This window comes from Manis pentadactyla, chromosome 4, assembly GCF_030020395.1.
Source record: "Manis pentadactyla isolate mManPen7 chromosome 4, mManPen7.hap1, whole genome shotgun sequence".
Lineage (NCBI taxonomy): Eukaryota > Metazoa > Chordata > Mammalia > Pholidota > Manidae > Manis > Manis pentadactyla.
In genome coordinates, this window is record NC_080022.1 from 140,295,010 (window position 1) to 140,322,406 (window position 27,397).

Sequence of the window (27,397 nt, forward strand, 5' to 3'; positions counted from 1 at the left end):
AGCACTAAAGTCACTACCTGCTAAAGACGGAAAACCTGTGGTATTCTGTACATTAGACCCAGTGAACCATTGCTTCCTGGAGGATACTCTGGCATAGTTTCCTGCTTTTAAATCTTGGCTGGCCCTTTGACTTACTTTAACAGAGTATCATGAAAGCACCAGTTCTCGGTCTATGCCTTAAGGCTTAGAATTGTCCGCTTTTGTCCTTTTGGGAGTTCTGAGCCAACGTGTAAGAAGTATGGCTACTCTGCTGGAGAGATCATGTGGAAAGGTCACATGGAGGAGAGAATTTGAGAAGACAGGGAGAGAGGCCCAGTTATTCCAGCTGAACAAGAAGCCACCAGCTGATGCTACAACCAACAGCAAGGACAGCCGAAGAAATGGTCTGGCTTATTACAGCCCAGATTGCAGAACAGTAAGAAAAGAAAATGGTTCTTGTTTCAAGTTATACATTTTAGGGTGGTTTGTTACACAATAGGTAATGAAAATACTTCCTCATCTTTCCTTGGGTGATAACTGGTACACTGGGTTCCGCTTAAAGCTGAAGTCTCCATTCCTTACTCCAATAGTATGCCAGAAGCTTTCACATTAATTACCAGACCTAGGCAAACTTTAATTGAAAGAGATACTAGATGGGGGTACAGAGGCTCACTTTAGCCCTAGTTTTGTTACCAGTTGCATGCCTTTTGAAAGTAATTTACCTTTTTGTCTCAGCTGTAAAATGGGGAGACTGATGCCCACTCTACTTACCAGAGGATGAAAATTACTGTAACAGAGTTGAAAAGAAATACGAACTGCACGTAATAGAGCTTCTAGCTCAAAAGGATGATGAGAAAATAAAAGAACTAGGACATGCTATCGTCTGGGTGTAGGATCTTGAAGAAACGACTTAATATTTGTGATGCCCAGTTCTTCCTCTGTAAATTAGGTTACTCTTTCTCACCTCACAGGTTTATCGGTGACGACGAAATCATAAATCACAGGAGTCCTGTTCCACTATAAATGCTAATTGCCAACCGTCAAAAACAGAAGCCCCCTCCCTCCGCCACCCCATATTCCCAGCCCAAAACCCCAAGAGTCATTTAGTACGCCTGTAGCGGGGACATACCTTTTTAAAAATTACATTAAAAGAACACAAGTTCCTAGCAGATTCTAACGCGGGGGCCTCCCTCCCCGAAAACAGCACCGCTGGCTTCCATACCCACTCCCTCTGTCAGACGAAACCGCCAAGTCCAGGTCTCGCGAGAGTTTCTTCTTTCTTCGGAATCCGCTACAGGTCGCGCGAGACTGACTCGTTCAATCACAAGGCTGGATGGCTGCCCAAGATGGCGGCGCGCTGGGAGCGTATCATCTGCGTTTCTAGGAGCTTCACGCTGCGGGTTGCTTAAGATTTTGGGGCTTTAGAGCCCCATTGTAGCTCGGTCATCTGGCGGGAAGTTTGACCTCGGAGGTGAGTCACTTAATATCTCTTACGCGGGTTGCGAGGTCATTTAAGTCAGGTGTCCCCGAGGTGCTTTAATTCTCGGGTTCTGTGCCGGTAAGGTGCTGATTTAGGGGCCTGGGGAGAGAGACCCGACGGGTGGGTGGGTGGCGTATGTGTGTGTGTGTACTGGAGCTGTGGTGGGGTCGGTGGGAAGAGCTGGCGAATAGAATGGGGACTAGGATTGAAGTTGGGAAGACCCTCTGGCTCTGAGGAGGTTTTGAGAGATGCGAAATTGAGGCGGGAAGACAAACTGAGTGGGTTAGATGAGGTTGTGGAAGGAGTGGAAGAGATGGAAAACTAGCAGTGGCGAAACTAGAGGAAAGAATTCAGATTTATGAGGGAAGACGACGGGAGAAAACGGAGATTGGAGTGGTAGGAAATCTGTGCAGAAGGAATTCGAAGTTCTGAAAGCCGAATTTAGACTATTTGGTGTTAAGATAAAGGGTAGTTGCGGTCAGGAGAAACCAAGGAAACAGCACAGAGGTGGGAAAGATCAAAGAAAGTCGAAGACTCAGCCTTAAGGATCTACGGCTTTGGTTTTCTGGACAGACTAGGGTAACTCGGAAGAAAAAGCTCCAGCCCCAGGGCTGCTCTGTTTTGAGAGTCAAGATGAGGACTGTTTCCCGAGAATCAGAGTTCTGTGTTTCAGTAGCTTGGGCAGTGAAACGACTTGCATTTTGTTTTTAATCAATAAATATTTATTCAGTGGCTACTCTCCTGGACCCTGTACTTAGGCGTTGGGATATCGCGTGAGCAAGAAATATTTCGCCTCAGGAAGCTTACTGGCAGGGCAGATTTAAAAAAATAAGTAACATACATGGAATGTCAGATGAGAAAGTTATGTGTAGAAGACTAAAGCTATTAAAGAAGACGAGAGTGTTCACTTACTGAACATTTAAGTGGAGGTACTCAGGGAAGGCATCAAGGAGAAGGTGACATTTGGTCAAAGATTTGAACAAGGCCAGGGTATGTTTGTAGTTCTGGGGAAAGAGCAGTCCATGCACACCAAACAGCAAGTACAAAATCCCAGGGGCAGTAGTGTACCAAACTTGATAGAGAAACAGGAAGCCAATTTGGCTAGAGCAGAATGAGCCAGGAAGAAAAAAGTAGATTAAAGAGAAGCAGGGAGTGACAATGCTGATGCCAGGTAAGAGCTGACCCTCAGTTAAATTTTGAGGAATGGAATAGATTTAGCTAAGAGCACCATTTCCTGTATTAGAGCTTGGTTTACTAAGAAATGGCTGTATTGACAAATTCTGCATCTGTTTCTGTCCAGAAAGGTTGATTAATGTAGGAAATGAATCTGCCATATCTGTAATTTAATGAGTTCCACTATGTTCAGAGTGTTATGTGTGCATACTAATGTCAGCTATGTAGTTTTCAGAACCTTAATGTGTTGCAGAGCCCTAACATACCAGTGTGTCTTGAAGTTACTGTTAGAGTACCTTTCTTTTTTTGTTGCTTGCTGGAATCACAAGATAAGCAAGCATTTTCCTTTTCAATTTTTTCTGGGGGATTGGTTCCTGTCCTAGTTTTATGCTCCCCTCTTTCCTGATAGTCTGTAACAGGTATGTTAATGTTAGGAAATTAAAACTTGTATATGGCGAGTTTCTGTGATAATGTGAGGAGCAAAAGGTGATGACTTAATGTGCTGAAAAACTTCCAAGTTATTGTTAATTCTCCCAAATCTGAATTATTCATTTATTCAACAAATATTGTATGCCAGTTGTTAGGGGGTGTAGTGAAGAATAAGATGGACATGGTTGCAGTGCAGACAGAGAGAGAGAGAAATGTAAATTAAAGTGCTCTGAGGGAAAAGCACAGAGTACTTTGAAAGCATGTAGTGGGTATGTGATTGGATGTGTGATGTCAGAATGTGATTTGAAGGACAAGTAGGCCTTCAGGGGTGAAGGGATGATGGGAGGGTGAGGAGAATCTTTTAGGCAGTAAGAATAGTAGATGGTGGGGCAGATCGTGATGTAGCAGAGGAAGTGAAAGAAGATGAGTAGGTCTCAAGCATAGTGCAAGAAGAGGAAAGTGGCAATGAATGAGATTGGAGGGATAAGCAAGGCCTAGGTTATGTATTCCTTGTTAATGATTGTGGATTTTATCAACCTAATAGCTTTAGGAAACCACTGAAGGGATTTCATGAGGAATGCTCAGATTTGCAGGGGGTATGGAAGACTTGTCTTCCAAGTGAAAAGTGAATTGCAGGGGCAAGAGTGGTTATAGAGAGATCAGTTAGAGGCTGTTATAGTAATCCCAAAGAGATACGATAATGATCTGGGCTAAAGATGTGGAGTTGTGACAGGTGAAAATTAGGTAGGGTCAAGAAATAGTTAGGAGATAGAGAATATTCAGGACATGGTGTGTTTGGAATGGAGGACACAGGGTATAGAAGGTGCTGAAGATTTCTGGCTTGTGTGCCACAAGAAAGGTAGTGGTGTTATTCAGCAACTTAGGGAAGATTAAAAGAAGACCATTTTGGGATGGGTCGAAATAAGTTAATTTTCGACATGTCATGCATGAAGTACTTTTGAGTCATTCAAGTGAGAAGTCAGGTAGGGAGTTGGATGTATGATTTGGAGAGGTCTAGGGTGAAGATGACAATTCTTTCTGGAAAATGGTTGTTCAATTTCCACTGTAGAAAGCTGTCAGAAAACCTGAAACAGAGTGTTGACAGATTCATTATTATGTCAAATTACATCTCTAACAACAAAGGAAAGGTGCTTGTTGTCAGGAGACGTTATGATAGTCTTAACTTGGGAGATGAGGGAAAGAAGACCTTCCTTAATGAAGAAGATGTGCTTGAACTGTGATAGAGAGAATGAGTAGGAATTCTTTAGATGAAGAGAGAGAGGGAAGAATGTTATAGACAAAGGGGTAAGGTGTGTAAAGACCCTACTGCAAGAGTGCAAGGACAGGCAGAAGAGCAAGTGGGGTATGATATAAGCTGATGGTGGAAAAACAGGTATGGCTCTGCCCTGCTGGGCCTTACATGTATGCTGAAGGGACAGTTTCTGTTTTTATCCTGAGAGTGAGGTTTTGAACAAGTAGGCCTAGGAGTAGAACTTATGAAATTTATGTTTAGAAATTATCATTGCAAGGTGGAAAAAGGAATTGAAAGAATAAGGTGGATTCAGGGAGACCAATTAAGAGGCTCTTGTAGCAGTCTAGGTAAGTTGTGCTGGGCTGATACTAGTGGAGATAGGGAAGAATAGGTGGATATGAGAGGTATTTTTAGTAGGTAGAATCCACATGATTGGATTTCTTGAGATATAAAAGGGATAGAGGATTATCAGGTGACCCCTAGGATTCTGACTTACATAATACAGTTTAGATGAATGTCCCTATTTAAAAAGGGGGAAAATACAGAATGATATCAAGAAGAGAGTAAAAATCATTTATCACCCAAAGATATACACTAAAATATTTTACAACTACTTAATTTTCTAAACCACTACAATGCCTTTTTGTCCAGTTTTTGTTTTTGTTATAACTGTGTTAACTTTTTTCCTCTCTGTAATCTGGAAGAAGATAATATTTGTTTTCATTTTGTTTTAGCTACCTAGGAGTGATAAGATTGAAGTTTATAAAAGAAATGGGAACAGAAATAATTTTTTGAAACTTCGGTGACTTTATCATGCTCTACCAATTACGCAAGATCACTGTAAAAATCAACCTCTGACTATAATCATGTTGGCTGTGGATTATACTGCTTTCTGCCACTTTGATCCTTTTGAAGGAATAGTTTTCAGTTTCCCTCCCTTGGTTTAAAACAAAAATTCATCATATGTTTTGTATGTTTTTAAACTGTGATAAAATATACAAAACATAAAATTTACCATTGTAACCATTTTTTAATTTTATTTTTATTTTCTATACAATTTTTTTATTAAGGTATTATTGATAAACACTCTTAAGAAGGTTTTACCTGAAAAACAACATGGTTCCATTGTAACCATTTTTAAGTGTACCATTCCCTGGCATTAAATATATTCACAGTGTTGTGCAACCATCACCACTATCTATTTTGGAAATTTTTAATTATCCTAAACAGAAACTATGTTCTCATTAAATAATTCACTATTCCTCCCTCCCTCCATCCCAGGGAGCTTCTGTTCTCTCTGTGTAATTTGCCTATTCTTGGTATCTCATGTAAGCGGGACAGTACAATATTTGCCCTTTTGTATGTGGCTTATTTCCTGTATCAAAATATTTTTAAGATTCTTCCATGTTGTGGCATGTATCAGAATTCCCATTCTTCTTTAGGACTGAATAATATTTTGTATGTATATACTACATCATCTTATTTGTTTATCTGATTATGTATGTATATACTACATCATCTTATTTGTTTATCTGATTATGGACATTTGGTGATTTCCACTTTTTTTTTTTGGCTATTGTGAATAATGCTTCTGTGAACATTGGTGTGCAAGTATGTGTTTGAATAATCCCCGCTCTCAATTCTTGTGGGTATATAGCTAGGAGCGGAATTGCTGGAACATGTGGTAATTCTATGTTTAACTTTTCAAAGAATTGACAAATTTTCCCACAGTAGTTGTACTGTTTCACATTCCCACCTGCAATGCATTAGTGCTTCAGTTTCCTTAAAGCCTCACCGACAGTTAATGTTTATCTTCATTTTTAATTGTAGCCATCCTAGTGAGTATGAAGTGATATCTTACCATGGTTTTGTTTTGCATTTCCCTAATGACCAGTGACATTGAGCATCTTTTCATGTGCTTATTTGTTGGGGACGTTTTAAAAATGTAGCTTCTACTTTCTCACTTCTTTGGCAAAGATGTATCATCTGTAACTCTTGACTTGGCGGCCAGTTTTTTCCCCATTAATGTGTTTTTAAGTAAATATGCTGATTTTTTTCTTTGTTTCTTTTTAAAGATGGCTCTGAGTAAATCAATGCATGCAAGAAATAGATACAAGGACAAACCTCCTGACTTTGCATATCTGGCATCCAAATATCCAGATTTTAAGCAGCATGTTCAGATAAATCTGAATGGAAGAGTGAGGTAGGTAACAGATGAAGAATTCTTGATACTATATTATTCTAGTGTAATATGAATGGACATAATGTAGTAGAAAGTGTACTGAACTGATAGTAGACCTAAATACTAATCCTAGACATTTCCTTAAACTTTTAATCTGACATTGGGCAAATGACTTAACTTCTCCAGGTTTCAGCTTTTTAATCTATAAAAGGAGAAGATTGGACCAGATGCTTTTAAATTTCTTTCTGATTTTTAAAAAACTGTTGATGTCCAAATTGTTTGCTTACCCAACAGAGATCTCAGAGTAATTGCAGAAACCTCAGAACTGTGCTTTAAAACTTGGTGCTGGTGAGGGTCTAAAGTCCTTATTTTCAGTGTGTGTTTATATTGACATGAAGTAGAAAAGTAATAATCAGGAGATCAGACTAACTACACAGATACTATTTAGGGTGTCACTAAATTTAATTTAAAAAGTTGTTAAAAAAAATTAGAATGATAGTGTGAGAGCTTCAGGAAATGGCAAAAACTGTGATAATGATGTGGGAATAACTTGTGTGTGTGTTATACCCTTAAGATGGAAATCTTTAACTGTATTCCTAAACTCTATGAAAATTACAGAGGAGACTGAAAATTCCAAGCCTGTCTAGGGAAAGTTGTGATTCAACAATGGGAAGGAGGAGGAGCAGGGTGTGTGGAGAAGAGAGAAAATAAGTATAATAGGATCAAAGGGCTTGAGGCATTTTGCTAACCTTTTCCTTCTTCCTAGCAGTCTCCTTTTGGCTTTAGAAATGGGAGTCCCAGGGCAGAATTTAACCTGAGGTCCAAACTACTCTAGAAATAATATAAAAGTTTTTTAAAAACACATTTATATTCACTTTTCTGGGAGATTATCCTTAGATTTCATCAGATTCATCATCTCTGGACACCCCCTCTCCCTCACCTGCACTGAATACATGGAAGTTAAGATTAAATGTCCTAGAACTCTGGTTACCAAGCTTTTTTGTTTATTCTTCTTAGTAAAAAGGTGAACACAGCCCCTCATATGAATACTTGTACTATACCATGTTGTTATATTAAGCACATTAGAAAACATTCTTCAAAACAAATTAAATATATATTTAAATAAGAGTTCCAGTATTTCCTTTGTATACTCTAAATATTTTGACCCCTTATCTTGGTGATCATTCATAAGAGATTGATATATCATCCCATCACTCCCCATAAGAGATCAAATTCGTTTTTCTCTTTGTTTAGATCATCCCTACCATTGTTCTTAAATCTTTATTTCATAGTTATGTATGTGGATATTTGTTTATCCAAATCACTTTAGGGCAGATACTGTTTTGTTCTTCATTGTTTCTTCTCTGTACCTATTATTGTACGTAATTATTTAACACATATCTATTGATTAACCGTTTTGTGCTAAGTCCTAGGAAAGCCATAATAAACAAGAAAGACATAGTCACTGCCATATTTGGATTTCATGCACTAATGGAGAAAGTGGAAAAATAAACAAGTAGTTAACCTGTCAGTGTGACAGGATCAGTGGGGTGAATAATGGAATCACTTAGAAGGGAGAGCCGACCCTGACTTTGTGGTTTAGAGAATAATTGAAACAGAAATGGTGTCTTGCTTGTGTTCTGAAGAATGAGTGGGTGTTAGCCAGGTAGAAAGAAGAATGTTACAGGCAGAGGGAGTGGCATATGCAAAGAGCACTGAGTAGTAGGGGAGCTGGAAAAGTTGAGTGTGCCTAGGATGTGGTGGACAAATGATGGAAGATGAGGCTGGAGAGGATTGTGCTTGCAGTACTTTATAAAGCTCACTTAGGAATTTGGAATTTATTTTAAGGACATGGTGTGGAAGGTTCTTGTGTCTTCACAGTTACCCTCATCCTTATCTACTATGTTTTAAAACGGAAATACATGTTCACAATTATGTTTACACAGATGTATTCTAGTAGCCTGTGGAGGATTGCAGGAGAAATTAAGACTGGAGGTATAGGGAAGTATGTAGGAAGTAGGTAGGAAGTTAGTATCTGCATTAGACATATAGCTGGCCTAAGTAGGTAGAGGCAGGAAGGATAGAGATCACTGCATGAATGTGAGAGAAATTCATAAATAGAATTAGCAGGACAAGGTGACAAAATGTATGAGCCAAGTATGGTGCTTGGGATTCTAACTTAGCAAGAGGAAAAGTGGTAGTGGTATTTGCTGAGGTAGGTAACAAGCAGGGATGAGTTGGTTTGTGGGGAGATGATATTTTCAGTTTTGGGCATGTGAGAAGGCTATGGGATAGTCAGGTAGTATATTTTGTAGGCAATTGAAATGAGTGTCTAAAGAGAGGAATAAAGCAGTAATGTGTGGGGATGGCGTCAGTGAAGGTCCTGGGTCTTTCAACTGAATCCTGAAGGATGAATAGAGAAGGGGAAAGAATTCCGGGTGTAGAGAAACAAAATTTTGTGAAAGGCATGATGGTAAGTCTGGAGAACTGCATGTAGAGGGGGCTGAAGTGGATATAGGATAGCAGGTTAGAGAATAACAGAAGACAAGACTGAAAGGAAATCAGAACACATCACAAAGAGCCTTTCATAGCACACAAATTAGAATGGACTTGATTGTTCAGACATTGAGAAACCACAGGAAGAGTTTTAAGATGGTTAAAAAAATTTTTTTTTGTATCATTAATCTACAATTACATGAGGAATATTATGTTTACTAGACTCCCCCCATCACCAAGTCCCCTTCACATACCCCATTATAGTCACTGTCCATCATAATGGTTAGAATTTTTTTTTTTTTTTTAATAATTATTTTTTATTGAAGGGTAGTTGACACACAGTATTACATTACATGAGTTTCAAGTGTACAACACAGTGGTAGAACATTTATATACATAATTCTAGGTTCCAGCTATCACCCTACCAGGCTGTTACAATATCTTGACTATATTCCTTATGCTATACCTTACATCCCGGTTACTAATTTATTTTACCATTGGAAGTCTGTCCTTTTTTTTTTTTTTTTTTTTTTTTTGTGAGGGCATCTCTCATATTTATTGATCAAATGGTTGTTAACGACAATAAGATTCTGTATAGGGGAGTCAATGCTCAATGCACAATCATTATTCCACCCCAAGCCTAATTTTTGTCAGTCTCCAATCTTCTGAGGCATAACAAACAAGTTTTTACATGTAGAACAAATTCTTACATAATGAATAAGTTACATAGTGAACAGTACAAGGGCAGTCATCACAGAAACTTTCGGTTTTGCTCATGCATTATGAACTATAAACAGTCAGTTCAAATATGAATACTCATTTGGTTTTTATACTTGATTTATATGTGGATACCACATTTCTCTCTTTATTATTATTATTTTTAATAAAATGCTGAAGTGGTAGGTAGATACAAGATAAAGGTAGAAAACATAGTTTAGTGTTGTAAGAGAGCACATGTAGATGATCAGGTGTGTGCCTGTAGACTATGTGTTAATCCAAGCTAGACCAGGGCAATAAAACATCCACGTATGCAGAAGATTTCTCTCAGAACGGGGGGGTAAGGTTCTAAGCCTCACCTCTGTTGATCCCCAATTTCTCACCTGATGGCCCCCCTGCGACTGTGCCTGTCTTAGGTTGTTCCTCCCTTGAGGAATCTTACCCGTCTCTGGCTAACCAGTCATCTTCCGGGGCCATACAGGGAAATGTAAAGTTGGTAAGTGAGAGAGAAGCCTTATTGTTAGAAAAGGTTAGCTTTTTACTTCTTTGCATATTTATGCCCTGTAGCTTCCATGCCCAGCATTTGTCTTGAGGTATCTTTACCACTTGGAAGAATTATGATACTTGGTAAATTTGATATGAGGCACGAATTCTATTTAAGGGTTGTAATTAGGAAGGAAGAAGAAAAGCTATAGAAGTAGCAGGCGGAAGAAAACATGGGAAGATTGATTATTTCTTTGATATATCTTCTTGTAGAGTAACTTCAGCATGTATAGGTTTTAAGCTACTACTTAAATTGCACACACACATTAACATAATAGGAGTATAGTTACATAACCAAAGCATATCTGTAATTACCAGCCATCTGCAGTGAAACCAAGAAAACCAGTTAGGCACCTTAGGCATTTGTGAAAACTTATCTATGATATGGTGGATATTGTCCAAATGAACTTGAACAGTCTGAGAGAAATCAGACAAATTAAAACAACCCATTCCTGGGGACTGTTCACATGCCATATGTTCTTTTAACAATAAATAGTTTGTAGTTGTAAGACTTTGGAGCGCTACAATTTGCACTTCTCCAAATTCTTGGTTGAGTTCCAACAGTATAGATCCAGTCCAATTTTGTTGTTTTACTGTATGCACAGGCCAGCTTAGATATCTCCTTCCTCATTCCCATGGCAGGTCCAGGAACTGGTGGGATGAGTGCATCTACAGCTGTAGCAGTGCGTGGATCTTTGTTGGGGTTTTTTGATGATCATCTTCTGGCATGAGTCTTCCAGAGGGTGCAGATGTTGGAAGTTCTTTTTCATATCGTATCTTAGTTCATTTTCGGGGTAGCCCAATTAGGCTTTGATCCTCTGTATAAACACAAACAGACCCTTTGCCTACACTTTTATATGCCCTTTATACCCTTGTGTAGAACTCGTTGGAGGTTACCACACAGGAACTGCCCTTTTTTTTTTTTTTTTGCTATCACTAATCTACACTTACATGACGAATATTATGTTTACTAGGCTCTCCCCTATACCAGGTCTCCCCTATAAACCCCTTTACAGTCACTGTCCATCAGCATAGCAAAATGTTGTAGAATCACTACTTGCCTTCTCTGTGTTGTACAGCCCTCCCTTTTCTCCTACCCCCCCATGCATGTTAATCTTAATACCCCCCTACTTCTCCCCCCCTTATCCCTCCCTACCCACCCATCCTCCCCAGTCCCTTTCCCTTTGGTACCTGTTAGTCCATTCTTGAGTTCTGTGATTCTGCTGCTGTTTTGTTCCTTCAGTTTTTCCTTTGTTCTTATATTCCACAGATAAGTGAAATCATTTGGTATTTCTCTTTCTCCGCTTGGCTTGTTTCACTGCGCATAATACCCTCCAGCTCCATCCATGTTGCTGCAAATGATTGGATTTGCCCTTTTCTTATAGCTGAGTAGTATTCCATTGTGTATATGTACCACATCTTCTTTATCCATTCATCTATTGATGGACATTTAGGTTGCTTCCAATTCTTGGCTATTGTAAATAGTGCTGCAATAAACATAGGGGTGCATCTGTCTTTCTCAAACTTGATTGCTGCATTCTTAGGGTAAATTCCTAGGAGTGCAATTCCTGGGTCAAATGGTAAGTCTGTTTTGAGCATTTTGATGTACCTCCATACTGCTTTCCACAATGGTTGAACTAACTTACATTCCCACCAGCAGTGTAGGAGGGTTCCCCTTTCTCCACAGCCTCGCCAACATTTGTTGTTGTTTGTCTTTTGGATGGCAGCCATCCTTACTGGTGTGAGGTGATACCTCATTGTAGTTTTAATTTGCATTTCTCTGATAATTAGCGATGTGGAGCATCTTTTCATGTGTCTGTTGGCCATCTGTATTTCTTTTTTGGAGAACTGTCTGTTCAGTTCCTCTGCCCATTTTTTAATTGGGTTATTTGTTTTTTGTTTGTTGAGGCGTGAGAGTTCCTTATATATTCTGGACGTCAAGCCTTTATCGGATGTGTCATTTTCAAATATATTCTCCCATACTGTAGGGATCCTTCTTGTTCTATTGATGGTGTCTTTTGCTGTACAGAAGCTTTTCAGCTTAATATAGTCCCACTTACTCATTTTTGCTGTTGTTTTCCTTGCCCGGGGAGATATGTTCAAGAAGAGGTCACTCATGTTTATGTCTAAGAGGTTTTCGCCTATGTTTTCTTCCAAGAGTTTAATGGTTTCATGGCTTACATTCAGGTCTTTGATCCATTTTGAGTTTACTTTTGTATATGGGGTTAGACAATGGTCCAGTTTCATTCTCCTACATGTAGCTGTCCAGTTTTGCCAGCACCACCTGTTGAAGAGACTGTCATTTCGCCATTGTATGTCCATGGCTCCTTTATCAAATATTAATTGACCATATATGTCTGGGTTAATGTCTGGATTCTCTAGTCTGTTCCATTGGTCTGTGGCTCTGCTCTTGTGCCAGTACCAAATTGTCTTGATTACTATGGCTTTATAGTAGAGCTTGAAGTTGGGGAGTGAGATCCCCCCTACTTTATTCTTCTTTCTCAGGATTGCTTTGGCTATTCGGGGTCTTTGGTGTTTCCATATGAATTTTTGAATTATTTGTTCCAGTTCATTGAAGAATGTTGCTGGTAGTCTCATAGGGATTGCATCAAATCTGTATATTGCTTTGGGCAGGATGGCCATTTTAACGATATTAATTCTTCCTAGCCACGAGCATGGGATGAGTTTCCATCTGTTAGTGTCCCCTTTAATTTCTCTTAAGAGTGACTTGTAGTTTTCAGAGTATAAGTCTTTCACTTCTTTGGTTAGGTTTATTCCTAGGTATTTTATTTTTTTTGATGCAATTGTGAATGGAGTTGTTTTCCTGATTTCTCTCTCTGTTGGTTCATTGTTAGTATATAGGAAAGCCACAGATTTCTGTGTGTTGATTTTGTATCCTGCAACTTTGCTGTATTCCGATATCAGTTCTAGTAGTTTTGGGGTGGAGTCTTTAGGGTTTTTTATGTACAGTATCATGTCATCTGCAAATAGTGACAGTTTAACTTCTTCTTTACCAATCTGGATTCCTTGTATTTCTTTATTTTGTCTGATTGCCGTGGCTAGGACCTCCAGTACTATGTTAAATAACAGTGGAGAGAGTGGGCATCCCTGTCTAGTTCCCGATCTCAGAGGAAATGCTTTCAGCTTCTCGCTGTTCAATATAATGTTGGCTGTGGGTTTATCATAGATGGCCTTTATTATGTTGAGGTACTTGCCCTCTATTCCCATTTTGCTGAGAGTTTTTAACATGAATGGATGTTGAACTTTGTCAAATGCTTTTTCAGCATCTATGGAGATGATCATGTGGTTTTTGTCTTTCTTTTTGTTGATGTGGTGGATGATGTTGATGGACTTTCGAATGTTGTACCATCCTTGCATCCCTGGGATGAATCCCACTTGGTCATGGTGTATGATCCTTTTGATGTATTTTTGAATTCGGTTTGCTAATATTTTGTTGAGTATTTTTGCATCTACGTTCATCAGGGATATTGGTCTGTAGTTTTCTTTTTTGGTGGGGTCTTTGCCTGGTTTTGGTATTAGGGTGATGTTAGCTTCATAGAATGAGTTTGGGAGTATCCCCTCCTCCTCTATTTTTTGGAAAACTTTAAGGAGAATGGGTATTATGTCTTCCCTGTATGTCTGATAAAATTCCGAGGTAAATCCATCTGGCCCGGGGGTTTTGTTCTTTGGTAGTTTTTTGATTACCTCTTCAATTTCGTTGCTGGTAATTGGTCTGTTTAGATTTTCTGTTTCTTCCTGGGTCAATCTTGGAAGGTTATATTTTTCTAGGAAGTTGTCCATTTCTCCTAGGTTTCCCAGCTTGTTAGCATATAGGTTTTCATAGTAGTCTCCAATAATTCTTTGCATTTCCGTGGGGTCCGTCGTGATTTTTCCTTTCTCGTTTCTGATACTGTTGATTTGTGTTGCCTCTCTTTTCTTCTTAATAAGTCTGGCTAGAGGCTTATCTATTTTTTTTATTTTCTCGAAGAACCAGCTCTTGGTTTCATTGATTTTTGCTATTGTTTTATTCTTCTCAATTTTATTTATTTCTTCTCTGATCTTTATTATGTCCCTCCTTCTGCTGACCTTAGGCCTCATCTGTTCTTCTTTTTCCAATTTCGATAATTGTGACATTAGACCATTCATTTGGGATTGCTCTTCCTTTTTTAAATATGCTTGGATTGCTATATACTTTCCTCTTAAGACTGCTTTTGCTGTGTCCCACAGAAGTTGGGGCTTAGTGTTGTTGTTGTCATTTGTTTCCATATATTGCTGGATCTCCATTTTGATTTGGTCATTGATCCATTGATTATTTAGGAGCGTGTTGTTAAGCCTCCATGTGTTCGTGAGCCTCTTTGCTTTCTTTGTACAGTTTATTTCTAGTTTTATGCCTTTGTGGTCTGAAAAGTTGGTTGGTAGGATTTCAATCTTTTGGAATTTTCTGAGGCTCTTTTTGTGGCCTAGTATGTGGTCTATTCTGGAGAATGTTCCATGTGCACTTGAGAAGAATGTATATCCCGCTGCTTTTGGATGTAGAGTTCTATAGATGTCTATTAGGTCCATCTGCTCTACTGTGTTGTTCAGTGCTTCCGTGTCCTTACTTATTTTCTGCCCAGTGGATCTATCCTTTGGGGTGAGTGGTGTGTTGAAGTCTCCTAGAATGAATGCATTGCAGTCTATATCCCCCTTTAGTTCTGTTAGTATTTGTTTCACATATGCTGGTGCTCCTGTGTTGGGTGCATATATATTTAGAATGGTTATATCCTCTTGTTTGACTGAGCCCTTTATCATTATGTAGTGTCCTTCTTTATCTCTTGTTACTTTCTTTGTTTTGAAGTCTATTTTGTCTGATATTAGTACTGCAACCCCTGCTTTCTTCTCACTGTTGTTTGCTTGAAATATGTTTTTCCATCCCTTGACTTTTAGTCTGTACATGTCTTTGGGTTTGAGGTGAGTTTCTTGTAAGCAGCATATAGATGGGTCTTGCTTTTTTATCCATTCTGTTACTCTGTGTCTTTTGATTGGTGCATTCAACCCATTAACATTTAGGGTGACTATTGAAAGATATGTACTTATTGCCATTGCAGGCTTTAAATTCGTGGTTACCAAAGGTTCAAGGTTAGCCTCTTTAGTATCTTACTGCCTAACTTAGCTCGCTTATTGAGCTGTTATATACACTGTCTGGAGATTCTTTTCTTCTCTCCCTTCTTGTTCCTCCTCCTCGATTCTTCATATGTTGGGTGTTTTGTGCTGTGCTCTTTCTAGGAGTGCTCCCATCTAGAGCAGTCCCTGTAAGATGTTCTGTAGAGGTGGTTTGTGGAAAGCAAATTCCCTCAGCTTTTGTTTGTCTGGGAATTGTTTAATCCCACCGTCATATTTGAATGATAGTCGTGCTGGATACAGTATCCTTGGTTCAAGGCCCTTCTGTTTCATTGTATTAAATATATCATGCCATTCTCTTCTGGCCTGTAGGGTTTCTGTTGAGAAATCTGACGTTAGCCTGATGGGTTTCCCTTTGTAGGTGACCTTTTTCTCTCTAGCTGCCTTTAACACTCTTTCCTTGTCCTTGATCTTTGCCATTTTAATTATTATGTGTCTTGGTGTTGCCCTTCTTGGATCCTTTCTGTTGGGGGTTCTGTGTATTTCCGTGGTCTGTTTGATTACTTCCTCCCCCAGTGTGGGGAAGTTTTCAGCAATTATTTCTTCTAAGATACTTTCCATCTCTTTGCCTCTCTCTTCTTCTTCTGGGACCCCTATAATACGGATATTGCTCCTTTTAGATTGGTCACACAGTTCTCTTAATATTGTTTCATTCCTGGAGATCCTTTTGTCTCTCTCTATGTCAGCTTCTATGCGTTCCTGTTCTCTGATTTCAATTCCATCAATGGCCTCTTGCATTCTATCCATTCTGCTTATAAACCCTTCCAGAGTTTGTTTCATTTCTGCGATCTCCTTTCTGGCATCTGTGATCTCTTTCCGGACTTCATCCCATTTTTCTTGCGTATTTCTTTGCATCTCTGTCAGCATGTTTATGATTCTTATTTTGAATTCTTTGTCAGGAAGACTGGTTAGGTCTGTCTCCTTCTCTGGTGTTGTCTCTGTGATCTTTGTCTGCCTGTAGCTTTGCCTTTTCATGGTGATAGGAATAGTCTGCAGAACTGGGACGAGTGACGGCTGGAAGGACTTCCTTTCTTGTTGGTTTGTGGCCCTCCTCTCCTGGGAGAACAGCGGCCTCTAGTGGCTTGTGCTGCGCAGCTGCGCGCAGACAGGGTTTCTGCTTCCTGCCCGGCTGCTATGGAGTTAATCTCCGCTGTTGCTGTGGGCGTGGCCTGGCTCGGGCAGCTACTCCAAAATGGTGGAGTCGCGTTGGAGCAGGAGCTGCTGGGAGGCTATTTATCTCCGTAAGGGGCCTCCCTGCTCCCTGCAGCCCAGGGGTTAGGGTGCCCAGAGATCCCGGATTCCCTACCTCTGGATTAAGTGACCCGCCCTGCCCCTTTAAGACTTCCAAAAAGCACCCGCCAAAACAAAACAACGACCACAAAAAAAAAAACAAGAAAAAAAAAATTTTTTTAATTAAAAAAAAAAAAATTTTTTAATTAAAAAAAAAAAAAGGTGGTCGTTCGTTTTTCTTTATTCTCCGGTGCCAGCCTCAGGCCTCTGCTCACCGGTCTTTCTGCCCTGTTTCCCTAATATTGGGGTCCCTGTCCCTTTAAGACTTCCAAAAAGCGCTCGCCAAAACAAAGCAGCAAAAAAGCAAAAAAAAAAAAAAAAAAAATGGTCGCGCGCTTTTCTTATGTCCTCTGTCGCCCAGCCTCCAGTGCCTGCTCACTGTTGTTGCTGCCCTGTTTTCCCAGTATCGAGGGCCCTGCACTCTGGCCCGGATGGCTGGGGCTGGGTGTTCGGCAGCCCTGGGCTCCGTCTCCCTCCCGCTCTGCCCGCTCCTCTCCCGCCGGGAGCTGGGGGGAGGGGCGCTCGGCTCCCGCCGGGCCGGGGCTTGTATCTTACCCCCTTCGCGAGGCGCTGGGTTCTCTCAGGTGTGGATGTGGTCTGGATATTGTCCTGTGTCCTCTGGTCTTTATTCTAGGAAGGGTTGTCTTTGTTTTATTTTCATAGATATATGCTGTTTTGGGAGGAGATTTCCGCTGCTCTACTCACGCCGCCATCTTCCGCCCCCTCCTAGAATTTTTTAGATGGTTTAAGATTTCTATTTTTGAAATTCCTTAGCAGACCAAACAGATCTGTTCTTACAGTGTATCTGAATGGACTAAAGGTGTTTGGCAAGTAATACACATTCAGTAAATATTTGTTGAACCATGTGAGAATTCCTCTATAAAATCTAAGTATGTGCTACTAAGTAAGTAAATGGCATACCTAACAGAATTACAGATAAATGAAAAATAGATGGGCAAAAATATATTAGGCAGATGAGAAGTCTCTCCAAATAAGAATAAGTATAAAATAATCAAATTGGAAAAAAAGGCCTAGTATATATTGACAAAAGTAGTAATTTTCAGCGAAGATTTAAAAAATGAAGACTTTCCAGCATTTTGAAAAATATAACATAGAAAAGTCTTCTTAAAAGTGTTTGATATAATTTGAGACACTTTCCCTTGTATTTCTAACCAAGTGGACAAAGAGAGCAGTGGCCTTTGGGACGTCCAGAGGATTCATGAATGCCTCATAGATAATTAGATAAAAATATTTGTTGTATGTATCCTTTTTATTGAGGAGATAGGATTCAAAACTCTAACCTGTAATTTAGAATTTCACTTTTAAAAGAGTCACTGACCCAAAAAAGGTCAAGTAGTATTGATAGAGGGTCTAAATAATATAATCAATGAGTTTGATTTAATGATGTGTTTTGAACTTTTTAATCTACAAATATGAATGCACATTCTTTTCAAATAATTTGCCCAGGCTTATACCTTTAAGAAATTACTAAGCTGGAATTCTCTCTAGCTCAGAGTCTATTGCTTTCCTTTTTTATTAAGATTATAAATATTAGAAAGAAAAAGAATATTACATTTTATATGGTTTGATTATGGTCTACCTGAAAAAAAATTGAGAATCACTTAAAAAATATTCAAACAAGAGGTTGCTGAATAAAATATACACATAAAATACTTTATAAGTATAAAACATAAAAATAAATAGAAAAACAGAGAAGACAAGTAGTGGCTCTATAGCATCTTACTATGCTATTGGACAGTGATTGTAATGGGTATGTGGTGGGGACTTGATAATGAGGGGAATCTAGTAACCACAGTGTTGCTCATGTGATTGTATATTAATGATACCGTAGTAACAAACAAATAAATAATACATACATACATACAAGAAAATTTTTAAAAAAAGAACTAAATAAAATTGATAGTTTTCCAAATACTAGTTGGGAAATTGAAAGAAAAGACCCCATCCAAAATAGCAAAGTGTAAGAGGCAGAAACTTGGCAAGAAATATGTAAGATCTATGAGGGTTAAAAAATAGCATTTCCTTCAGGGGCCTAGAAGACATGAATAAATAAATTTAGGGACATACTGTATTTCTGAGTGGGGAGACTCAATGTATTTTATGCTTGATTCTTCCCCTAATCAAAATCCCTGTAAGATTTTTGAGAGAAAAAATGGCATGTTGCCAAAGTTCAAAAACAAGATGCTCAAGGAGAGAGAGGGGGAAAAAAGATGGCAGAGTAGGAAGGCAAAATGAAAATCCCTCCCCCCCACACACACACCAAGGAAACAACTACAGCAAATAAAACCAACCCTGAAAGTGACCTGAAGACCACAGAACAGCCCACCAACACCTGGTGAAGAAGAGAAGACCACACAGAGAAAGATAAAAGTGGTAGAGTCATCATCAGTTGGAACCCAAGCCCTTTCTCCATTCCAGCCCACAAGTGGGAGGAAGAGGAACAGAGAGGGGAGGGGATGAGCACTCAGGAACTCTGCACACCTTGTCCTGGAGATCTGCTCTGGGAACATGAGTCCACATTGCATTGGGCTTTGGTGATTAGCAGGGCTGGACACCACAGAGAGTTGGAGCACTCTGGGAGACTGAGATCCTGCTGCTGATAGAAGACAGGCATGCTCAGGTGGCCCCTCTGAGACTCAACACAGAGGTGGTAGTTTGAAAGCAGCAGGAAGGGTACCAGAGGGGTGAGGATTGGACAGAGATTTCTCCACAGGAGAGAGGGCAGGGGAATGACACTTCCCCAGCCCTCCCTCAGCCCAACTGGTTGGGCGCTTGCGGGAGCCCCACATGCTTCATCCCCCTCGCTGGTGGCTGAGTTCCAAGATGCTTCTCTGCTCACTCCCTGGCCACCCACCCAGCAGTGGTCAGACTTTGCTGCCTGGCAGGTTGAGGGAGACTTTCCCAATATTTTTGGCTCTCTCCCAGCCCAATTGGGGAGGTACCTGTGGGAGCTAGCTCCTAGCACTCCTTCTCTTTGCTGGTGGCCCAGCCCAGTGCCATGTACCTGCCTTACCTACCCCATCAGCCTAGCAGCACTGCCATTGCTGCAGAGCAGGCAGAGGGCAGGCCTGCCCACAACACACATGCACATACACGTGCACCTTTGATCGGCTCACAAGGATGGCTGCCTCAAGCTGCCACCCTCAGCTGACTGAGATAAGCAGACAGGTATAAAGGCAGCTAGAGAGCCCCTAACAAAAGGAACCCCAGGAAGACAACACCAAAATATACAATAACTAAAATGACAAAGGTGGCCCCACCGATAACCTGCCAACAGGAACTAGGGCTCCACCACAAAGGAGAACCAAGCACTGGTGAATAAAAAGTCTTGAGCTTCTGGGCCTCACAGGATGCCTTCTTCATAAAGTTATTACTCTCTAGACCAGGAAGCATAGCAGATCCATCTAATATAAAGGAAGAAAAACAGAAACACTGACAAAATGAGTGGGTAGGGAAATATGTCCCAAACAAAAGAACAGGATAAGACACCAGAAAGAGAGCTAAATGAAATAGATCTCCAGTATTCATTAGATAAATATTTCAAAGTAACAGTCATAAATGTGCTGATTTGTGGGAAAATATTGACAATCTCAAGAAGAATTTCAAAGAGACAGAGGAATTGAAAAAGCCACTCAGAGCTCAGAGTACAGTAGTTGAAGAATACAGTAACAAATGAAAAATACAATAGAGGGAATGAATAATAGATTGTTACATGTAGAAGAGACAACCAATGAGGTAGAAATTAGAGAACAAGAAAGCAACTGAGTTGAGGAATAGAGAGAAAAAAGAATCTCTAGAAATGAGAGGATACTAAGAGACCTGTGTGACATCTCTAAATGAAACAATATTCACATAATAGGGGTACTAGAAGAAGAAGCAAGAGATAAAAGAGTAGAAAGTCTCTTTGAAGAAATATTTGCTGAAAACTTCCCCTTTCTGGAGAAGGAAATAGACACCCAGGTCCTTGAAGCAAAGAGAGCCCCTAACAAAAGGAACCCAAGGAAGATAACACCAAAATATACAGTAACTAAAATGACAAACATTAAGGATAAAGAGAGGGTATTGAAAGCAGCCAGAGAGAAAAAAGATTACTTATAAGGGAAAACCCATCAGGATGTCAGCAGATTTCTTAACAGAAACTTTACAGGCCAGAAGGGAGTAGTAGCATGAACTATTTAATGTATTGAAACAGAAGAACCTTCAACCAAGAATCCTCCACCCAGCGAGGTTATCATTCAGAATTGAAGGAGAGATTAAACATTTCCCAGATAAACAAAGGCTGAAGGAATTCACCACCTTTAAACTGGCATTACAGGATATGATAAAGCAACTTATGTAGGTGGAAATGCTCTTAAGCCTAAATAATTTTCACCAGTGAAAATAAACCCATAGCAAATGTAGCAGACCAATACTTACCAAGCAAGTGTGAAATTAAAATAAAACAAAACAAATAGTAAAGTCAACTATATACAAAATCAGTCAAAGAATACACAAAAACATGCAGATTATGACATCAATACATAAAGTGTGGAGAGGGAAGAAGGATAAAAAGGTACGTTCAGATTGTGTTTGAAATAGTGCAGTCCTCAACTTAATATATACTGTCGTATATTTAGGAAGCTATCCATGAACCTTTTGGTAACCACAAACCTAAAGCCTGTAATACATACAAAAACAAAAAACAGAAATCCAACCACAACACCAAAGAAAACCATCAAATAACAAGAGACAGGTATTAGGAAGAAAGGAACAGAGAGGAACTACAGAAACAGCCAGAGTAAGTACATACCTATCAATAATTACCTTAAATGTATATGGACTGAATGCACCAATCAAAAGACATAGGGTGGCAAAATGGTTAAAGAAACAAGACCCATCTCTGTGCTCCCTACAAGAGACTCATTTAAGCCATAAAGGTATAACTAGACTGAAAATGAAGGGATGGAAAAAGAAATTCATGTAAATAAAAGGGAGAAAAAATCAGGAGTAGCAGTACTTATATCAGACAAAATAGACTTCAAAACAATGAAAAGTAATGACAGACAGAGCATTACATAATCATAAAGGGATCAGTCCAATAAGAGGATAAAACCATTCTAAATATCTATGTACCCAACATATGAGTACCTAAATATGTAATACAAATACTAATTGAACAAAAGGGGGAGATAGACTGTAATTCATTCATATTAGGGACCTTTAACATGCCATTTACACCAATGAACAGATCAACCAGACAGAAAATAAATAAGGAAACAGAGGAACTGAACAAGACATTAGATTAGATGGACTTAACAGATATCTACAAAAGCAGCAGGATACACATTTTTCTCAAGTATACATAGAACGTTCTCTAGAATAGATTATATATAAGACCACAGAAAGCCTTAATAAATTTAAAGATTGTGATTTTATCAGGCAACTAATCAGACCACAATGGTATGAAACTAGAAATAAATTACACAAAGAAAACAAAAAAGCCTATAAATACATGGTGGCTAAACAACATGCTTCTAAATAATGGATCAATGAACAAATCAAAACAGAAGTCAACCAGTATGTGAAGACAAACAAAAACAAAAATACAACAGTCCAAAATTTGTGGGATGCCACAAAAGCATTTCTCAGAGTGAAGTACATAGCAATACAGGTCTACCACAAGAAATGAGAACAATTTCAAATAAATAAACAGTCTAAGCTCACAATTAAAGAAACTAGGAAAAGAACAAATGAAACCCAAAGTTAGTAGTAGGAGGGACATAATAAAGATCAGAACAGAAATAAATAAAACAGAGAAGAATAAAACTATAGAAAAAATCCGTGAAACCAAGAGCTGGTTCTTTGAGAAGATAAAATAGGCAAACCCTAGCCAGAATTATGAAGAAGAAAAGAGGTCACAAAATCAGAAATGAATAAGGAATAGTCATAACAGATACCGCAGAAATACAAATAATCTATTAGAGAATTCTATGAAAAATTACATGGCAATAAATTTGACAACCTAGAAAAACCGGACAAGTCCCTGGAAAAGTACAACCTTCCAAGATTGACCCAGGAAGAAACAAAATCTGAACAGACCAGTTATCAGGAACAAAATTGAATTGGAAATCAAAAAACTCCCAACAAACAAAAGTTTAGGACCAGATGGCTTCACAGCCAAATCCTACCAAACAATTGAAGAGGAGCTAATACCCAGCCTTCTTAAAGTATTCCAAAAAGTAGAAGAGGAGGGAATACTTCCAGACTCGAAAATTCTGTGGGCCAGCAATACTCTGATACCAAAACCAGACAAAAACACTACAAAAATAGAAAATTATAGATCAATATCCCTGAGGAACATAGATGCAAAAATCTTCAACAGAATATCAGCAAACCAAATTCAAAAATACATGAAAAGGATCATCCATCACAACCAAGTGACATTCATTCCAAGAATATAAGGATGGTACAATATTCATAAGTCAATCAGTATCACATACCACATTAACAAAAACAAGGATAAAAACCACATGATCACCTCAATAGATGTTGAAAAAACACTTGACAAAATTCAATATCCATTCATGATAAAAAACTCTCAAAATGGGTGTAGCGGGTATGTACCTCACCATGATAAAGGCCATATATGACAAACCCACAGCTAACATCTCAATGGCAAAAAAGTTAAACGCTTTCCCTCTAAGATAAGGATGTCCACTCTCACCACTTTTATTCAACATAGTACTGGAGGTTCTAGCCACAGCAGTCAGATGATATGAGACATAAAAGGCATCCAAATGGTAAGGAAGAAGTAAAACTCACTGTTTGCAGATGACATGATCCTATATATAGAAAACCCTAAAAAATCCACCAAAAAGTTACTAAAACTAGTAACCAGATTCAGCAAAGTTGCAGGATACAAAATTAATACTCAGAAATCTGTTGCATTTCCTATATACTAACAATGAAGTAGCAGAGAGAGAGAAATCAGGACAACTCCATTTACATTTGCATCAAAAGGAATAAATATAACCAAGGAATAAAATAAGGGTTGAAAGAACTGTACTCTGAAAACTGTAAGAGACTCATGAGAGAAATTAAGGAAGACATGAATAAATGGAAATTATCCCATGCTCATGGACAAGAATAATTAACATTGTCAAAATGGCCATCCTGCCCAAAGCAATTTACAGATTCAAAGCAATTCCTATGAAGATACCATGGCATTTTTCAATGAACTAGAGCAAATACTCCTAAAATTCATATGGAACCACAAAGACCCTGAATAGCCAAAGCAGTCTGACTGGGCTATACTACAAAGCTACAGAAATCAAAACAGTATGGTACTGGCACCAGAACAGACCCATGGATCAATGGAACAGACTAGAGAGCCCAGTTATAAACCCATGCATATATGGTCAATATATGATAAAGCAGCTATGAATATACAATGGGGAGAAGACAGTTTCTTCAATAATAGGTGTTAGGAAAACCAGGCAGGTATGTGGAAGAGAATAAACTGGATTACTGTCTAATTCCATACACAAAAGTAAACTTGAAATGGATTAAAGACCTAAATGTAAGACTTGAAACCATGACACTCTTAGAAGAAAACATAGGCAAGAATCTCTCTTGAACATAAGCATGGGCAATTTTTTTCTGGACACATCTCCTCAGGCAAGGGAAACAAAATAAAAAAATGAACAAGTGGGACTACATCAAACTAAAAAGCTTTGTACAGCAAAGGACAACATCAGCAGAACAAAAAGGCAACCTATAGTATGGGATAATAGATTCATAAACAATTTATCTGATAAGGGGTTAACATCCAAAATATATAAAGAACGCAATTCGTGCCTCATATCAAATTTACCGAGTATCATAATTCTTCCAAGTGGTAAAGATACCTCAAGACAAATGCTGGGCATAGAAGCTACAGGGCATAAATATGCAAAGAAATAAAAAGCTAACCATTTCAAACAATAAGGCTTCTCTCTCACTTACCAACTTTACATTTCCCTGTATGGCCCCGGAAGATGACTGGTTAGCCAGAGACGGGTAAGATTCCTCAAGGGAGGAACAACCTAAGACAAGCACAGTCGCAGGGGGGTCATCAGGTGAGAAATTGGGGATCAACAGAGGTGAGGCTTAGAACCTCACCCCCCCTGTTCTGAGAGAAATCTTCTGCATACGTGGATGTTTTATTGCCCTTGTCTAGCTTGAATTAACACATAGTCTACAGGCACACACTTGGTCATCTACATTTGCTCTCTTACAATACTAAACTATGTTTTCTACCTTTATCTTGTATCTACCTACCACTTCAGCATTTTATTAAAAATAATAATAATAAAGAGAGAAATGTGGTATCCACATATAAATCAAATATAAAAATCAAATGAGTATTCATATTTGAACTGACTGTTTATAGTTCATAATGCATGAGCAAAACCGAAGGTTTCTGTGATGCCTTCCCTTGTACTGTTCACCATGTAAGAACTTATTCACTATGTAAGAACTTGTCTGTTATGCCTCAGAAGATTGGAGACTGACGAAAATTAGGCTTGGGGTGGATTAATGATTGTGCATTGAGCATTGACTCCCCTATACAGAATTTTATTGTTGTTAACAACCATTTGATCAATAAATATGAGAGATGCCCTCACAAAAAAAAAAAAGTATACACTTCCAATGGTTAAATAATAAGTAACTGGGATGTAATGAATATAGTGAAGATATTGTAACAGCTTGGTATGGTGATAGCTGGTACCTAGAATTGTCATGTATATAAATGCTGAATCACTATGTTGTACACCTGAAACTAATGTAATGTAATACCATGTGTCAACTACCCTTCAATAAAAAAATTATTATCTAAAAAAAAAATATATATATATATATATAAAGAACGCATATGCTTTAACACCAGAAAAACAAATAACCCAATTAAGAAATGGGCAGAGGACCTGCACAGACATTTTTCCAAAGAAGACATACAGATGGCAAGCAGGTGCATGAAAAAGCCACTCCACAAATGCAAATCAAAACCACAATGATTCTACCTCACACCAGTTAAAATAGCCACTATCCAAAAGTCAAGAAATAACAAGTGTTGGTGAGGATATGGAGAAAAGGGAATCCTCCTACACTGTTGGTGGGAATGGCAATTGGTGCAGGCACTGTGAAAAGCAGTATGGAGGTTCCTCAACAAACTAAAACTAGAAATACCATTCAAAACAGCAATTCCACTTCTAGAAATTTCCCCGAAGAAAACAAAATCCGTGAACCAAAAAGATATGCACCCCTGTGTTTATTGCCACATTACTTAAAGTAGCTAAGATATGGAAGGAACCTAAGGGCCCATCAATAGATGAATGGATAAAGAGGTAATACATATATACAATGGAATATTACTCAGCCATAAAAAAGAAAAATCCTGCCATTTGTGACAGCATAGATTATTCTAGAAGGTATTATGCTAAGTGAACTAAGCCAGGTGGAGAAAGACAGATACTGTATGATTTCACTTATTTATGGAATCTAAAAACAAAGCAAAACAAAATGAGGAAAACGATAGTAGATTCATAGACATTGAGAAGTGATTGGTGATTACCATGGAGGAGGGTTTGGCAGGGGTAGGTGGGGAGGGTAACAGGGCTAAGGAGGCACAAAAATTCTCAATCATAATATAGGTTGGTCTTGGGGATGGTAGTACAGCATGGAGAATATAGCCAGTTATTCTGTAACATCTTCCCATGTTGACACATAGAAACTACACTAGTGGGGGTGAGGATTGAATACTATTGGTAACTGGTGAACCACTCTGTTGTATACTTGAAACTAATATAAAATTGAATATCAACTGTACTTCAACTAAAGAATAAGAGTTAAAAAAATGCTGAAGGCAAATGTTACAAAAGAGTAATGGGTGGTGGAAAGCTGTATGGGTGGAAACTTTTCCAGATAGATATTTGAATACGTTGTGAAGTTAGAATGATTAAAATATTAGTGTGGTATTGGAGCAAGAATGGGCCATCACTTGTCTGGCACAGAGTGGCATTGGGAAACACACCTAAGCCTAAACAGCAGAACCATTGCATTTGCACATTAAGTAGTGGGATAATTCCTGTCTGTTCTACTCAGTAGTGTACCTTCCAGAGCAAGTACATAGTGACAGGGTGAAACTTCCTTTCTTTATCAGTCTAAGCTTATTTGTACCTTTCATGATTTGAAGATCTAACAGTGTTATGAATGATCTGGGATAATTTGCAGTGTAATTTTGACTGTACTGAATATTCATTTTACATATGTACATAGAACCTGACTCCCAAGTAAGATATCACAACACTGTATAAATACTGCATTTACAGGTAACTGGGGAAAGCCAGACGGTAATGGAATTTTTTTTTCAGTAATGGATTTTTTTTTCTCTTGGTATCATTAATCTACAATTACATGAGCAATGTTATGTTTACTAGACTCCCCCCATCATCAAGTCCCCCCACATACCCCATTACAGCCAGTGTCCATCAGCGTAGTAAGACACCATAGAATCACTACTTGTGTTCTCTGGGTTGTACAGCCTTCCCCGTGCCACACCCCTACATTATGTCTGCTAATCATAATGATCCTTTTTTCCCCTTGTAGCTCCTTTCCCACCTGTCCTCCACAATCCCTTTCCCTTTGGTAACTGTTA

At 38.8% G+C, this 27,397-nt stretch overlaps 1 protein-coding gene across 1 annotated transcript in view; it reads left to right on the forward strand.

Moving 5' to 3' along the window:
* Positions 1–1,311: 1,311 nt before the first annotated feature.
* Positions 1,312–27,397, forward strand: part of METTL16 (methyltransferase 16, RNA N6-adenosine) — a 95,051-nt gene continuing 68,965 nt past the window's right edge. The window contains exons 1-2 of the mRNA XM_036906129.2: positions 1,312–1,450; positions 6,389–6,516. Coding sequence (XP_036762024.2) covers positions 6,389–6,516 — 128 coding nt within the window. The 5' untranslated portion in view covers positions 1,312–1,450. The remainder of the gene's footprint in view (positions 1,451–6,388; positions 6,517–27,397) is intronic.